The sequence below is a fragment of the Lathamus discolor genome, chromosome 17, assembly GCF_037157495.1.
Source record: "Lathamus discolor isolate bLatDis1 chromosome 17, bLatDis1.hap1, whole genome shotgun sequence".
Lineage (NCBI taxonomy): Eukaryota > Metazoa > Chordata > Aves > Psittaciformes > Psittacidae > Lathamus > Lathamus discolor.
This window is the reverse complement of record NC_088900.1, coordinates 6,491,010-6,506,964: the sequence shown is the minus strand read 5'-3', so window position 1 is coordinate 6,506,964 and position 15,955 is coordinate 6,491,010. Positions and strand designations below refer to the sequence as shown.

The 15,955-nt window shown below is 56.1% G+C and overlaps 1 protein-coding gene across 5 annotated transcripts in view; it reads right to left on the bottom strand.

Annotated features, from left to right (window-relative positions):
- Positions 1 to 15,955, bottom strand: part of SIK3 (SIK family kinase 3) — a 56,337-nt gene that overhangs the window by 3,528 nt on the left and 36,854 nt on the right. For 2 of the 5 annotated variants that reach the window (XR_010616463.1, XM_065697201.1), the window contains exons 8-21: positions 15,713 to 15,823; positions 15,425 to 15,568; positions 14,881 to 14,961; positions 14,678 to 14,787; positions 14,369 to 14,522; positions 13,743 to 13,898; positions 13,131 to 13,201; positions 9,496 to 9,639; positions 6,444 to 6,594; positions 5,907 to 6,032; positions 5,557 to 5,642; positions 4,760 to 4,869; positions 3,888 to 4,230; positions 2,791 to 3,668 (exon numbers count right to left, since the gene is read on the bottom strand). Coding sequence is in view for 4 of the 5 variants with exons in the window: in XM_065697201.1 (XP_065553273.1) it covers positions 2,791 to 3,668; positions 3,888 to 4,230; positions 4,760 to 4,869; positions 5,557 to 5,642; positions 5,907 to 6,032; positions 6,444 to 6,594; positions 9,496 to 9,639; positions 13,131 to 13,201; positions 13,743 to 13,898; positions 14,369 to 14,522; positions 14,678 to 14,787; positions 14,881 to 14,961; positions 15,425 to 15,568; positions 15,713 to 15,823 (2,665 nt within the window). In the remaining variant the exon portion in view is untranslated. The remainder of the gene's footprint in view (positions 1 to 2,790; positions 3,669 to 3,887; positions 4,231 to 4,759; positions 4,870 to 5,556; positions 5,643 to 5,906; positions 6,033 to 6,443; positions 6,595 to 9,495; positions 9,640 to 13,130; positions 13,202 to 13,742; positions 13,899 to 14,368; positions 14,523 to 14,677; positions 14,788 to 14,880; positions 14,962 to 15,424; positions 15,569 to 15,712; positions 15,824 to 15,955) is intronic. The other 3 variants (XM_065697202.1, XM_065697203.1, XM_065697204.1) reach the window with 3 other exon arrangements.

The following is a 15,955-nucleotide window of genomic DNA, read 5'->3' as shown; positions in this document are numbered from 1 at the left end:
GAGGGTAAAGGCTACATTGCTATCAAGCAAAACCTCCCATCATCGGGTACACGCTGTTTTGAATAAAGTCCTGAGGCAGGGAGCAGCCGTCATTGGGTCTGATGCTTGTAAACAGCTCTGAGCAGCCCCGTGGAGCACAAACATGCCGACGTGGCCACGAGCACCGGGGAGCTGCCCCCGAGTGACACACAGCAGGCAGAGCCCCACCAGAGCTGCCTGTCTGCACAGCGGGCAGCACCGTCCCAGGACACGGCCCCACACTGCTGGGTCTGCAAGGGAGGGATGCCAGGAAGGTGCTCCCAGGGACACCCGTCCGTGAAGTGACCGGGATCCGGATGGGACCCGCTTGCAGGGCTGGCACAGCGCTCCCAGTGCCCTTCCTCCCCTGGCGACAGCTCGGGCTGGCCCGGGATGGAGCGCGGGCGGTCAGATGTGGCCAGCCTCCCCCTTCCTTTGCACAACCGTGGGGTTACGCGCGGTTACCAGTCAGCCTTCCCGGAAAAGGGAGAAGGAAAACATGAGGTAAGAGCTGCTGGCGGGGCCGTGCCACCCACATGCTGCTCGGGACACCGCTCCAACTGTGCGAATGGTTCTTCGGGCCGGCTGCTCCAGCTCCAAACACAGCCTGGAGCAGGACTGCTCCCGCAGCCAGCCCTGCTATATGGGGATGAGTCCCCTCAGCCTGGAACAGCCTGAACCCAGGACACGACCACACACATCCCGTTGCCAGCACGGCACCTCGGGGATGCGGAGGGCCGAGGGATGGCACAGCTGGAATTCTCCCTCTTCTCCTCAACCCCAGCCCTGCTCCAGCCGCCCGGAGCAGGAGCCCTTCCATCCCCTTTGTGTCAGTGCAGCATGTGACACTGGCACCACGGGCCGCCAGCTCCACTCCTTCGGGGCTGAGCAAGGCAGGTTTCCCATGGGCAGCATTCCCAGCCCTGTGATGGATGGAGCAAAACTGGAGCAAGGCTGCTCGAAGGCAGTGCAGTCACATCCTAAACACGGCTCTGGTGAACGCTCTCTCAGTCCCTGGCTGTGATGCTCAACAGCCGAGCCAGGGCTCTCCACTCAGGGACAGCACGCTCCATCAGCGGGCACTGCGAAGGTGCACCCCACTCGAGGGAAAACACTTGGTGGGCTGGGGCAGAAGAGACAGTTCCCCCTCTTTGCTCAGGAGAAGCCCTGGCCTCCTAACACAGTACAGGGAAAACAATTGGAAAAGCCAAGGAATGTGGCTACGGAAGCCTTCAGGAGAGGAGCCGTGCTTGGCCAGGGCAGGTCTCCCCAGCCAGCCCTTGGTGCCTGCACACAGCACGCTTGGGAATGCTGGGGGTACCCTACGTATGAGTGAAGCACCAGCACAGACCCTGAGGCTGCGCAGGGTTTAACTGCAGATAAGGGTACCCAGGCTGTGTGGAGCAGCACAGGCCTGAGTCCAAGTGGGTTACTGAAGGCAGGAGGACAGCAGCGCGAGCGGCTGCATCTCAGCACAGAGTTTACTCCATGAGCCCTCCGACACTGCACTTACACAACACTATTTGTAAACATTTACTTGCTTTTACTCATTTACAAAGTCTTGGAGGGTAAAGTCCTCTCCCTTGTGTAATCAGTGTGAGCACCACCAGCACGGGGGCAGAACTTCAGCTTCTGACTTCAGTAAATCCTGTTGTTCATCTAACGGTCTACGGCATTAGGAAGCAAACTTCTTAATACCACAGCGATTTGGTACAGAACACACCTCCAGACCTTCCACCTCCACCTGGGGTGATTCTCTCCTTCCGTGCTTCAAGCGCCACAGGGAGAATGAGGTGCAGGAGCAAACACATCGGTTATCCAGGACTGAAGATGACTTCAGAACAGCCGAGCCTCGTCCCTACCCTGCCTGTGCTCCGGCGGACCAGGGCTTGGCACGCTGGCTTTGCCCTCCATGCCACTCTGTTCCAGCCCAGTACTTTCCCAGCAAACCCGTGCTGTGTCCCCAAACAAAGCCAAGCCTCTTGTGCCCTGGACACTGCCCCTCTGCAATAGGGCCTGCTGTGCCAAGGGCAAGCTGATGGCTTCGGACCAGCACAGCTCTGTCTCGCTGTGAATACTGATCCTCCCAGCTTAGCCTGGAAAGCCCTTTTCTCACCAAAGCTCTCCTAGCAAGGGGCCAGGAGGGTGCTTTTCATACAGAGAAGGCTGGGAATTACAGCTCAGGCAGGAGCTTCTCTTACACTGCACTGCTGCCAATGCAGCCACCAAGGAGCAAAGGCTTCCAAGTAGCAGAGAAGGTCTTCAGATGCTAATGGCAAGTTTAAACTCACTTTCCCCAGAACCATCCCCTTCTAGTTCAGGCAGGGTTGGAGCCTTGCTGCTGCTGCCCAACGTGCCAGAGGAGCTGCCTCGAAGCAGCCCTAGCAACAAGACATCTACCAGCACTCTCAGGGCTATGCTGGTCACTTAACTGTTTCCAGCCCGTTTTATGGGGGATTTGGAACATCACCAATGGGAATAACTGCATCAACAGCACACAGCATCGCCGAGAAGATGGCAGTGCACTACTGGGGCCTGGCCTTCACCTGCCTGAAGAAGTAGGTCACACTTCAAAGAGAAGCTGCTGCTTGGGTTCCCTTCTTATTTAACGCTGTTTATTAGAGACTATGCCTGCATTTAGTTAAGGCCACAAAGCCGGAAGGAATCCAGGTATCTCCGTGCTATGCAGAGCATGTCACGGAAGCCTCCGGCAGGGAGGCCAGCAGCACGCAGGCAGCAGGGCAGTGTTCCATCAGGAGCAGGGAGCCTTACCTCTGCTGGGCACCTTACTCCTACTGAAGGCAGCCGCGGGCTGATGCCTGTACTGGTGCGTCCCCAGCTCCTGCGCGTGATTAGCAGTTCCTAGCAAGGGGTCTGGGTCCCCGTGCCCTCCTGAGCTCACGAGCAGGGGGCTCTCGTGGCAGCCTTTGGTCAATGTGTTTGCAGTCTTACTGTCAGGAAAGCTGTCCCTGGCCCCCTCGCACGCGCAGTCCTCCTCCATGCTCTCCGAATGGAACAGGGCTGGCTGGTGCACGTATCCGTGCGGCGGCACTGACGCAGGTACCTGCTGGATACATTCTTGCGCCCTGATTTTTAAGAGATGCTGGGGGCTGCTCTGTGGGTGGTACGTGTCAGCACTCTGATAAGGCAAAGACAATGACTGGCGCTCCGAGAGGCTCTGTCCCACGCTGGCGCCCATGTTCCCAGCATCCCCTTGACTCATGTGCCTGAACAACTCTTGGAATTCTTGCTGCTGCTGCTGCTGCTGCCGCCGCTTGATGAGCTGTGCAAATTCTAACTGGGGCAGCCGCATGTCCGTGTGCCCCGTGAGCGAGTGCCGGGGGGAAAGCAGTCCCTGGAGGATGTGCGGTACCTGCTGGTGTCGGCTGTAGTCGGGAGGCGTCGGGGACAACAGTGCTTGCTGTAGTGCGGATGCGGTGTAGTGCTGCTGCTGCTGCTGATGTGCGCTCTGCGGGAAGCTGGGGTACTGGTCGAGCTGCGGGACCTTGAGAGCTTGCTGAGCTGGGGGGAACCCCACTCCTGCGGCCGGGCTGTAGCTGCCAGGGGACACGCGGGGCTGCTCGGGGTACAGGTGGGGGTGTAAGTGCACCTGGTCGTAGTTGGAGGGGGGATACCTGCTCACGTTCAGGCTGCAGAGAACAGAGCAACAGTCACTGTCTCATCAGTGAGCATCAGGAGGCAGGCAGAGCTGCTCCCTGAGGCAGACCCTCACAGGAACCACTGGCCAGGGGCAGGGAGACAACTCAGCTCCGCAAAACCAGTGCTGGGCTGGTGAGGAAGCCACATCCCAGGCCAAGATACCCATCCATCTCCCTCCTCCCTGCCTGGGGAAGCAGCAGCATCCTTACCTGTGCGACTCGGCGCTGTCGGCGCTGAGCTGCTTGGATAACTGCCTGTGGCCGTAGGAGAGGGAGGCCATCAGGTTAGCGCGGTGCTGCATCTGTATCTGGTTGGCACTGGGGCTCATGGGCATGCCCCGCGCATGGGAGGACATGGACTGCCCGGCCACCAGGCTGTTGCTGACCATGTCGCCGGGCTCCTGCACTTGGATGGTGACCTGCTGAGGCTGCGACTGCTGCTGCAGGCCCAGGCACGTCAGCCCCATGTTTGGGGGAGGGGAACAGTTACCGGACTGCGGGAAGATTGTGTTGTGGGACGGCATCCCTTGGAACTGCGACTGGGAGGCGGCACCTATGGGGAACAAAGACCCTCAGCACCCGCAGCCAGCGAGGGGCAACGCTCAGGAGTGAGTCCTGCCCTGTTGAGGAGCTGCTGCTCTTCCGGGCCATGCTGGGAGTCCCGGTAAGTGGGTGACAAGGAGCGTGACTCCCGACCGCGCCGTCACGCAGCACCAGCGCGCAAAGGTCACAGCTACAGCCCCTTCCACAGAAAGAGAAACAAAGCTGAGGCCATTTGCATAAAGCCCAGAATATCAGCCCTGCCTCCCCACCCCCGGGAGCGATAAGTAAGGATCTTGTGACAAGAAACCCAAGAGCACATTCCAGCTGGCAGCTCCTCGCGAGCTCTCGTTAACACCAGCGCTTGCTGCCAGATGGAGCGGCTTTTCCATCAGCACAAACTGCGCAAGGATCGGGCCATGGGGGGGCTGAAGCCCCCGGCTCCCCCTGCACCTGTGTCCCCAGAGCTGTGATCGGCCCATATGGTTGTGCCAAGAGCCCGCCCCAAGGAGCAGATGGCACCGTGCAGCGCCGGTGCTTACCGTGGGGCTGGAGCACGCTGCTGCTCACAGGAGGTGGGCTGCTGTTGGGTTGCCTGAAGAGGTGGTTATTAGGGTGGTTCGGGGGCGGGCTGGATGGCTGAATCCGTAACCTATGCAGGGAAACAAGCACCTCACCATCACGCCTGCTCCTCAGTAGGATGCCTTTCCAACTGCGAGAGCTGACGCCAAATGCTGCGTTTCTTGTGTTTTAAATAAACACCACGCAGCCGTGCTGGGATCCCAAGCTCCTTCCAGCTTGCCTTCTCCTCTAGGAGCCACCCAACTTGTCTCTGCCATGCCCGTAGTGAGCATAACGTGGGGGCTACACCAGAAACACGGGTCAAGAGCACTGCAGGCTCGCCTCCTGCCTCAGTGCCGCTGGTGAGGAGCCTACCCCTCTGCTTTCCCGTAAGCCAGGCTGCCTCATCCCCAGCCAGGGCGCTGAAGCCAAGGACAGTTACCTAACGAAAGCCTGAACTGGTGTGAGACGTCCAGAGCAGCTCTGGGCAGGAACCACCAGAGAAATAGGCTACCAAAGGGAAGGCGTTTTCCAGCCAGCCAAGAGGCAGAACTGTCAATCATCTGCTTAAAGCAACCTTGTGCCTTTGACTCCTGTCCCTCTGCTTCTAAAAGCCCTTCAGACAGAATCCAGCTACAAGGACCAGGCACGCTCACCACGGAACCGGCTATGCCATCCTAACTGCATACACTTCCAGCTCAGCCCTGACTCTAAGTGGGTTTGCTCACACTAAGAGTAAAACCGTCTCCCCAGAGCTTCCCTAAAGCAGTTTCTTTACCTCTGAAGCTGGTGAGTGAGCAGGGCCGGCTGGTTTTCACATGGAGCTTGCAAGGGTGGAGATGGCTGCGGTGGCCGGATGCAGTCCTGGACCAGGCACCAGAAGAAAACAGAAAGTGTTTGCAAGCCATAGTGTCTCAAGTAGTCCATTCAGACAACACTGACTGGTGAGTGGGACAGAGCCAGGTTCAAACACTGAGTCCCTCAGTCGCAGCAGTGTGCAGGCACCACTGCTCAAGTCCTTCAGGCTCGCTCCTCATGGCAGCCAGCCAAGCAACCCACCCTCCTCTGTCCCACCAGGACCTGCTGTGCCTGCAGCAATGCAGGGACACAGAGCTCAGGCTCCAGTACCTGAATCTGCTGATGAAGAATCTGATGGTGCTGCTCCTGCTGGTACAACATGTGCTGCTGCTGCGTCTTCTCCAGCGTCCTCTCGTCCATGTGCCCACCATACATCTTCTGAAGTTGCTCACACTCCTGCAATGAACCCAGTGAAGGCTGTAAGTGCACAGCACACCACAGAGGTGCTCTCTGCAGCCTATCCATGTGAGAAAGCCAGTAAAGAGAGCCCAGTCCATTGAGCTGGATGGAATCAGGTGAGGGATAACACAGCCAGTTTAAGCCTTAACAGAAAAGAAAGGGTGCTGTGCTCCCCGGGAAGGGGGGTGTCAGCCCCGAAGGCTCCTGGCCTGCAGGAGAACAGCACAAGCATTTAGAGGACACTCAGCAGAGCTGCTGTAGATGTACAGAGGGGCTGCAAAGCCACCACTGAGTGTCCTCAGCCATTAGTGGTGAAGGTTTCACCTTTTACTTCCCGAAGCAGCGAGGCTCAGACAATAAAAGCCCTTGCAGAGGCTCTGTTGAGGACCCCCAAGCCCCTTCTCTTACCTGCTGAAGCTGCTTGATGCTACTGTTATTGCCCATCTTCTCCAGGTGGGCTTTGAAAGCCTGGATGCTGGCAGCACCATCGGAGAAGCGCCGAACCGGGGAGAAGCGCTCGGTGGGGAGGTGCAGAGTATTGGAGTCCTTGTAAATAGAACTGAACACATGGGGAAGTGGGTTAGAGATGCCAGAAACCGAGAAACACAGCGGTACAGAGACATTTACACCAGCCACGCCAAGCTCTACCTGCCCACTCACCCAGAATAAACCATGGTTTAGATCAGTAACAAACTGCCATCACCATTGTGAACAGGAAACAGGATTATCAGTATCTTCAGTGCCTGGGCAGATAAGGTTGGGGATGACTTGGCCACAAACCAGATTCCAGGTGGGCTGCAACTCATAGTCCATCCATTCAGATGGATCTATCCCTCAGCTGGAAAAGGGTTATGGAAACCATTCAGCATCCTAAGCACTTAAAATTCACCTCCTCAGTAGCACTTCCTGAGTCTTCCACTTCTCCACGGCCCTGACTACATCTGATGCCTGTGGAAAACACAGCGGCACATGGAGGAAGGAGCCTGATGTGTTCCACAGCCTCCGAGGAGGAAGAGGGGCTGGCATCCATGCTCAGAGATGCACTGAATTAAAACAGAGGGCAAGACCCTAACACAGCACAGGAGGGGACATGTAACACATGAATGGAGCTGGCACTTCGCTCGCAGCACCACCAAGCATCTGGGCATTACAGGCACATTCCCTTCGCAAGGAAGTTTCTTCTTCACCATCAGAGGGAGCCAGATTTTTCTCCAGGAGCTGTTTTACCCCAAAGTTGGGGTTCCCCATCCCCAAAGTCGAGCACTAAGCTCCTGCCTGCCATTAGGCACAAGCTCTACCATCACTAGCAAAGCTGACCCTCCATACAGGGGTCACAGTGTGCCTTACAACAAACAGAACCAGGTTTCTCTGCCTGCCCTAATGGTTCCTGTGCAAATGCAATCTCTATAAACACCAGCAAACATTACTTAATGGCTTTGTCTGTGAGGTGGCCTCGGAGGTGTGGGCTTTACAGCACCTCTGACATCCTGGCATGGAGCCCCTCTAGCAGCAACCGGTGTGGTCCTGACCCACGCTGCTGCAGGCAAGGCACTGCTGTGGCTATGCTGAATACGGCTCTTGACCAAAGCCTGTTCTACAAAGTGAAACAACTTCGCCCAGAGAAGCTCCCCCTTATCGGAAGGTGACCGATGCTGGACCACGTCCAGCACAATGGGTTCAGTCCTTGTCACTTGCTCTGCCTTAGCAGGACATACTGCAGTCTGTACAGATTACACACAGCCTCCTCCCAAGGACAGAGCTGTGCCCCTGCCTTCTGATGCCATCCCATCCATTATCCTGGGCTATTTGATCTCCTCTTGTACTGACGGGAAGCAGAAGCTACAGATAAAATTATGCTGAGGTTCCCAAACCCACATGGCAGGGCAGGACAGTTGTACTGCCTTGTACTGTGGTTCTACTTCAATTCTGCCTTCAGATACTAAGTTATTGTGACCAAAACTTGGTGCTGTGTAAGAGGATGGCTTAAAATACGTGAAGTGCTGAAATAAAACCCTCCTGCCACTCAATAACTAGGTCTAATGATGTAATGACAAAGAGTGCTAATGGTTTCTGTGCCATACGTGGCTGGGACACAACATGGGGCGACCTGTTTAGGCTGTGGTCAGATGAAGTTCCTGTGATTTCATAGGTAAAACATGGGGCAGGCTCACAGCATGTTACAACACCGAGGGTGGAATGAGAAGATACCACCCTGTGCGTGACGCAACGGCCTCGGGATGCCAAAGCCAAGAGGCGACACCGATATATTTACAGGGTAAGCGTGTTTTAACAGCCCTGTCAGAGATCGAGCCCCGCAGTGGGCGAGGGACCCAGCTTACCTTTGGCGTTTGAAGCAATCCTGAAAGCAGGACACAGCACATTCTGGTGGTTTTGCAAGCTGCACTCCTCTTCCTATCAAGCTGTGACCCTAGAAATCTCTCCCCTCCTGCTCTTCCCATCCCCCAAGCACCTCTGTGAGGGAGTAACTTCAGGGTACGGAGGTGCTTATCTTGGTGTTCCGGAGTTCCAGCGTGGCACTAGCACTGGCTCAGTCTGCTCAGAGTTCACCTGTCTCTGCTGATTACATCAGTGCTCAGCTCAGCAGGTATCTGGCTACAATAAAAAGCGCTTTGTCAAGCCTGCCAGGGTGAGCTGGCTGCAGACTGACCGCGAGCACCAATCCAGCCTGGCAGGAGCCTGCTGTCTCAACAGCTCCCAGCACAGGGCACAGCGCCGGGGTGCAGGCTCCCTCTGTGGCATTGGCATCTCCGGTCTGCTGCTGTGGCAAGGACTCTGTGCCAGGTTAACACCCCTCCGCTCGCATTTGAGTGTGCTCAGATCACTCTGCAGAGGTTCCCTCTTTCCCAGGCACTGTGATTTTCCTTCCCCACCCCAGCTTCCTTCCCTTCTCCACATCATTCTCAACAGGGCTTCAGATCAGAAATAAAATGACTCTTGAGGAGCTTTGCAAAGAGACTTTGCAGTCAAAACACACAACTCTGGTGCAGAACAGTGAGGTTTTTCAGCTCTGGTGTAGATGACTCTTGGTGCAGTTTTTTGCCTGTATCTGCCTCCAAAAACGTTCTGTAGAAAATGTGCTATCTACTGCGAGTTGACACCTACCATTAACAGCAGAGAAAAGCTTTCCTCTGGAATGAGCAGCTCATTCCCAACCCTTATTTCATGGCAAGTCACCCCCCAGCCACAAAATGAGGACTGGGCGGGGGAAGAGCCAGCTGATCCCTGCCCTTCATGGCTTGGTGTGCACACTTGGTGTGCTCAGCACAGTGCTCCCCAGCACAGGCAGGCACCCTCTGCTCTGTGGCTCTGCTCTTTGTCCCTGTTCCTCCTCCTCCTCCCTCCCTGCCAGCGGGACGTCCTCAGTGCTCCATTCCAGACGCCCTGTGAGCAGGTTCCTGGTGCAAAGCTGCCCGAAGGAAGGGCCGGTGCCGTTACTCACCGGTGCTGGTCGGGGACCAGGTGCGGAGCCCAGGCCCGGGGTCGGAAGGACTGCTGTCCTAGCTGCCTCTGCAAGTCTGGAGGGATTTCAGCTGTAGGGTTGGTCATTGCCAGAGTGTGCCTTTTTGACCTATTTGCCAAGTATCTGCAACAAGCAGGAGCACATTTGATAAGAGACTGATGGGAGAACGCCTAAAAGAGGGAGCGTTAGATAGCCCAGAGGAAACGGGAAGGAAGAAGGCTGCTGCAGTGCTCGGAACCGACCGGGGAGAAGCACGCCACGGCCACACTGCCCGTGCCCATCACACCATGGGGTCCTCAGTGCTCAGGGGTAAGGGCAGTTCCAGCTGCCTGCCTCAGAAGAGGAGAGCAGCCGTCAGCTCTTCCCAGCAGGAAAGCCACGTTTCATGGAATCATACAGTCATAGGACACCTCAAGTTGGAAGGCACCCCTAAGGATCATAAAGTCCAACTTCCTGCTCCTGGCAGGACTACCTAACATCCCAAGGGGAGTGCTGGTATTTCCCTTTGGGAATACCCAGGTGATGACCTGCCCTTCAATGGGTTCGCTCCCCTACAGCAGGTTTCTCCCAAGGCCCCACGGAGCCTTGGGGAAGGCTGAGACAAACCACAGATAACCCAGAGCAGGGGCAGAGAGCAAAGCTGCTGCTCCACTCGCCCTTGCAGGAAGCTTCTGCACTTCAGACCTAGCCTGGGTCTCACTGTGAGCAGTGACCCCCTGTCACAGCGGTCCCCAGCCCGAGGGCCACCGCACCAGGGCTGATGGGCGGGCAGAGCCTCTGGCTGCCCAAGGCGATGAGGAAGGGCGCTGGGGGAGGAAGGCCGGTGCTGAGCCGGTCCGAGGGCGCCATCTAGTCCCTGCTCCGCTCTCCAGGGAGCTGGGAATCACCCGGTAAAGCCAGCAGAACCCGAGCAGGGAGAGGGTCCCTTCCCCTGGGGCACAGCCCCAGCACTGGAGCTGGGCTTTCCTCCTGCACCAGAGCCCGGGGCAGCAGCTTGAGCTAAAGCACCCTCTGCACTGCACCTAAGAGGCTGCAGGGCTCCCTCCAAGGCCTGGGGAGCACCCAGGGCAGCACCAGGAGCCTCTGCTTCAGCGAGGACGGCACCAAGGGCCACAGAGCCACACAGCCCTGAGCTGCAGTTCTGGCTGCAGGGATGCCCAGAGCAGTTGGGGCACGGGGCCAGAAGCGGTAACAAGAGCAGGGGACAAGCACTTCACCCATTCAAGGCCAGAGGATGAACCCAAGTGGGTGAATGGCCACTTGGGAACTTCACTCCTGTTCTGGTGCACCATCTGGTAACAGGGACAAAGATCATTTGGCCAGCGACACCAGGGATACTAATGGGATTCTCACCTTCCCTCTTTTCTCCTGCTAAGGCTCCCTACAACTTCACCCTGTGAAGCACAGAAAAGCAGCGAGCAGGAAAGCTGTTGTCCCCTCAAAGCCCAGCCTTCCCCTTGCTAGCTGCGGAAGCCACTTAAGCAGAAGAGAGCAACTTAACAGAATGAAGAGTGCTTGGCCTTGTGGTAACTTGCCAAAGGCTGTGCCATTAGCTGTTTAAGAATCATTTGATGCAGGCGGGGAACGTTTCCCAAAGAGCTTTACAGTTGTGGTTTGCTAAGATCATTTCATTTCAGACCTCGAGGGAACAATCCAATCATGAGTTCTAACAGCGGTTTGGGTGGAAGAAAGTTCCCCAAAGCTCCAAGGAGATGTGACTGTTCCTTGGAACACAGAGAAGATATGTTCTGTTCTCAAGGTCAGGCTGAGAAGGGCAAAACCTGCTCACTGGGGGCTGGACACAGCATAGGGTTCTGAGAAGCTAAATATTTGCATCTGCCCCTCATGCTAACACTATTTACCCTTCTCCTCTGGTGACTACTGATGGGTTGCAACATCAGGGGGTGGAGAGCAAGTTAACACACAACCTGGACCGGGCTTTTTCTGGGCCATCTGGTGGAAGAGGAACACGTGGTATGAAAGGGCTGAGGGCAGCACTGTCGAGAGCAGCCAAGTGACCTACGGATGGGTCCAAGGAGACTTGCCTTCAGTGGGAGCTCAGCATTTCACCAGCCTGCATCCTACAAAATGCTGCGGGGGGAGGCTCAAAGTGTTTCCAGCTGAGCTAATGTTTGAACTTAACACTCAACTGAAACTATAGGGCTTAACATAGGAGAGGTGAAAACCTGCCCAGAATCAGATTTATGTGGCTTGCAGTGTTAGAAACACTGTCCACCATCGGAGGTGATGTCAGTGGACATCACAGGCTCTGAATGGCACCCTTCAACAGGCAGCTAGGCAGCACGTGTGTGTGCAGAGCACAGCACACAGGGCTCAGCAGCTGACAGGGCCTGGCTGCAGCCTCAGTGCCGGGAGCCGCACGCTCCTCATCTGCTCAGTGCTGTGACCTGGCCTCAATTCTCTCCTCGTGCTGCCTTGCAGCTGGGGCAGGTCACGAGCATGGACCCTCCCAGTATCATGGCTCAGAGGATGAACAGCAGCTCGTGAAGAACCAGGGTCTAAAGCTATGCAGAAGACATGAGATGTGCTCTGGGTCATCTCTAAAGTAGGGCTGGAAGTGAATTTGTTCATGGCACCAGCTCAGACTTTCTTGTAAGCTGAAGCAGAAGAGGAGTCTCGGCACACACTCTGCACAGTCTGTCACTGCACACACCCACTGTTCAAATCCCCCTTTGCTCTGGAGCACTGGAAGGGAAGAGCTGGCAAAGGCTCTGGAGCACAGCGTCCACCCACCCCAGTGCTTCTCTGCCTGCCCCAAGCCCCAAGCTGAATCCTGCTCCCGAGTGCAGCCCCTGAGGAACGCTACCTTGCTCGAGGCGATGGCCTGTACAACCTGGGGGAGTCCAGAAACGTGTTGGGTTTGAGGTAAGCAGCAGGAGCACTCCGAAACCACACTCACCACACGTAGTGCACCAGCCGGTTAGCAGAGAGAGACTACGCAAAGCCGCTAAGAAAGTGTTAGCAAGGACAAGGTTAGTGTTCTCATGGATTGAGGAACTACAAGCATGTTCTACCCGCCTCCTAGCACGTATCTGGAGCAAAGACAACAGAAGTTTCCAGCCTGGTATCTAATGATCCCTTCCTTATTGGTGCAGACTATTTTAAAGCTTACTGCTCAAATTAGCAGGTACCTGTATTTCCAGCAAGCTCACTTTGTTTAAGGCATCAGAGTTGGATGTTTACTGCATGTCTTGATACAAAAGCTGCATTGCCACCCAAGGCCACAGAAGAGCTCTTCCTACCTCCATCACTCAGCAGGGAAGGGTGAATCACTGAGCACTCATTTGCAGGTTAGTGTGGATTGCATGCTGGTGCACACTAAGCAAAGGAATTCAGCAGTTTCAGAGTTTCTGCAGAACCTAGTGCTCAATTAGCTCCCCATTCCAGGGGAAAGCCAGCTCTGTAAGCACCTAGCAGTGTCAAAGGAGGAACTGCCTACAGCAATCAACACCCACAGAACAAGAGGAACGCTGAGCCTTCGCTGGAATCAACACTGTTGCCTGTGAGGAGGTTGCTGTGTTTTAACTCTGTGGAACACCACAGGGTGAGCCTCTTGGAGGCAGCAAGTGCAAATGTTAACAGAGAGGAGTTACCTCTGCACAGCTTCCTGGTCCGGCTCCCCATCGGAGCTCTCCTCATCCACGGGGGTGACAGCCGGGACAGCCTGCAGACAGGAGAGAGGCCATGGGCTGCCGAGAGCGGCCACACGGGCCCATCCGCCCCCCAGACACCCTCCCAAACAAGCTCTGACACGGGTCTGTCAGCTCTGCTGCGGCACCCAGCACCAAGAACCCCTTCCTGCACTCCTCCCCCAGTGAGAACTGCCTGTAGGAGGCTGCTGCTCTGTTGGTGCCACCAGGAAAACTCACTGATGCATCAAGGGCCAAAGAATGCGCATTAATGCCCAAGCTGGATGTTTTAGCTTCCTCCAGTAGAGCAGCAAAGGAGAAGAAAAGCCATCAAATTTAAAAGGTTCACATTTGTCAGCTTCAGAGATGGATGCACCTCAGCTGCTAGCTACAGGAGAGCACAGCAATGCTCCCACATGGGGTCAGAGCACCCCACTACTCTGGAGCAGGCACATTCCCTGCTTCCAGTGCTTCCAGAGTGCTGCAGACCGAGCCCACTGCTCCAGTCACCTCTGCCTGCAGGAGAAGGTATTTATAAGCACACGACCGATTCTCTCCCTTCCTTTTGCTACTTACTGGTGTCATAGTGACGAGGGGAGAGGGACCTCGAGGACGTTTGAGCAGTTGCTGTGCGTGCAGCTGGATGTTGGCTCCGCCGTCTGACGCCCTGCGCCCCAGAGGGCCCATGCCGTTGAGCAGCTGCAGGGTGGGGGGCTGCAGCAGGGACTGCTCCTGCAGGCACAGACAGCACAGTCATCAACCCTGTACCGCATCCTTCCAGCACCTGAGCCCCAGCCACAAGGCCAGGCACCAGCAGGAGGGGAGACAAGCCTTCTGGGCTTCAGGAGAGATGAAGGCGCATCAACATCTCAGCACTGACATGGGGCGGAGAGAGACCACATCAGTGGAAAAGCTTAACTCCCCCTTTCCCTGCCCTCCTCTGTAGCTGCCGGGCAGGCTGCAACCTGCAGCCCCAAAGCCAGGCACTGTCCTATTTCTCCCCAGCCCAGTAAATCCTTCCATGCTGTAGCGTTCTTTCATTCTTCAGCTTTTTAAGGACTCGACTAGAATCACACCTAAGACACAGCAAGAAGGTACATTTTGAAGCTTACGTAACCCAAGGAACTGACAAATAGAGCAAGTTTGAGCAGATGCCCCCCCCCCCCGCCCCATACTATCGAGGCACTTGCAGGGGTCAGTACCTTGTACTCCAGCTGCCCCGTGGGCTGCAGGTTCTGCCGAGGCAGCACATTGTGCATGAAGTTCACATTGGGGGTCACCTGCAGGAACGGAGCCTGAGGAGTGACACGGGGGAAGCCAGGCAGGAGCTTCTGCAGATCCTCCATGACCTCCGTCCTGTGCAGCCACAGTTATAGAGGGGAATTAGCAGTGATGTGGTGAGGACCAGCCACGGGCCCAGCATGCTCTGCTTCCCTTCATAAAAAGGCCTCTTACAGCCCTTGGAAGGGTTCCCTTGACCCTCCATCAGGGAGGCAGGGGCTGATACTAACCGTGGGTCAGCTACTCCAACTGTGTGCCTTCTCATGGAGAGGTAGCGGACCAGAGCTTCAGGTGATGGCTCTTCCCCTTCATCACTGTCCAAGTTCATCGTTCCATCAGTCTGGGCAGACGAAACATTGGAAGGATGAAATACAACGTGAGGATCAAGCCAATGGACAAGAACTTGCAGGGGTCATCAAGGGGTGTACCTCACCTCTACAATTTGGTTTTCTGGGTTGATGAGCTGGACTTGGGGCACGTTGATGCTCATGGTATTGCCTGTCTGTTCTGTCTGCTGAGCAGAGATCAAAGTCAGAAGACATGAAGCATCTCATACACCCCCTTTACAGGCACTGCTGGATTGGCACCAGTGCACAGATCTAAGCACTTGGGAACAGGGAGGTCAGCCTGGAGCCAGGGAAGATCTGTTTATCCTTAATTCTCCAGGGGCTGCCAGCAGCACAAACTGAGGAAGCAGCATGGCACAGCAGTCCTGGTCTGCAGCCTCTAGCTCCTAACCAGCAACCCTCCCCTTGCCTTCTCTTCTGTCCCTAAGAGTCTGAAGGGTTCTCTAAACTCAGATCCAACGAACAAAGCACAGGATTACGGCACCCTGACTGCACACAACACGCTCAGACGAAGGGTGCTTTGATGCTCCTGCCAGGATGAGGACACCCAGAAGCGAGTCTGGGTTTAGCAGGGAGGGGACCGGCTGACCTTCCCCAGGCCTGAAAGAACAGCACATGAGAGGCAGCTACCTGGATGTTGGCAGAGGTGGGGAAGGTCATGGTCCGTGGTATACTGGGAGATGGTGCAATGCGCAGGTTCTTGTGCCTCTTCAGCCTGTCGCAGAGCAGGCTGTAGATTGCGCTGTAGTGATCGTAAGCATCGGCTCTTAATGACTGCAAGAGGACAGGAAGAAAGTGCTCAGTTCCTTCTGTCAAGCAACAAACCAAAGCTTAGCTGCCAGAGGTGATGAGCAGCAAACCCAGCCATTGATCTGCAGTGGGAGCAGGCAGGACACGGCTGCCGCTGTGCTGCCATACCTGAATGGTGCGCTCCTTGTCCAGCCCCATGTCTGCCATTGCCAGCAACACATCCTCGTTCAGCGGCTCCATCTGCCTCTCGGTCTTCAGGTGCTGACACTCTGCTATCAGCTGCAAGAGCACAGACACAGCTCAGCTCTGGCATTCCCAAAGGCACACTGATGAGTCACGGCGCTCTGAAAACCAACACACCAGGCTCCGGCAGCGAGCTGGCACGGGCTCTGAAGGCTGATGGCACACCAG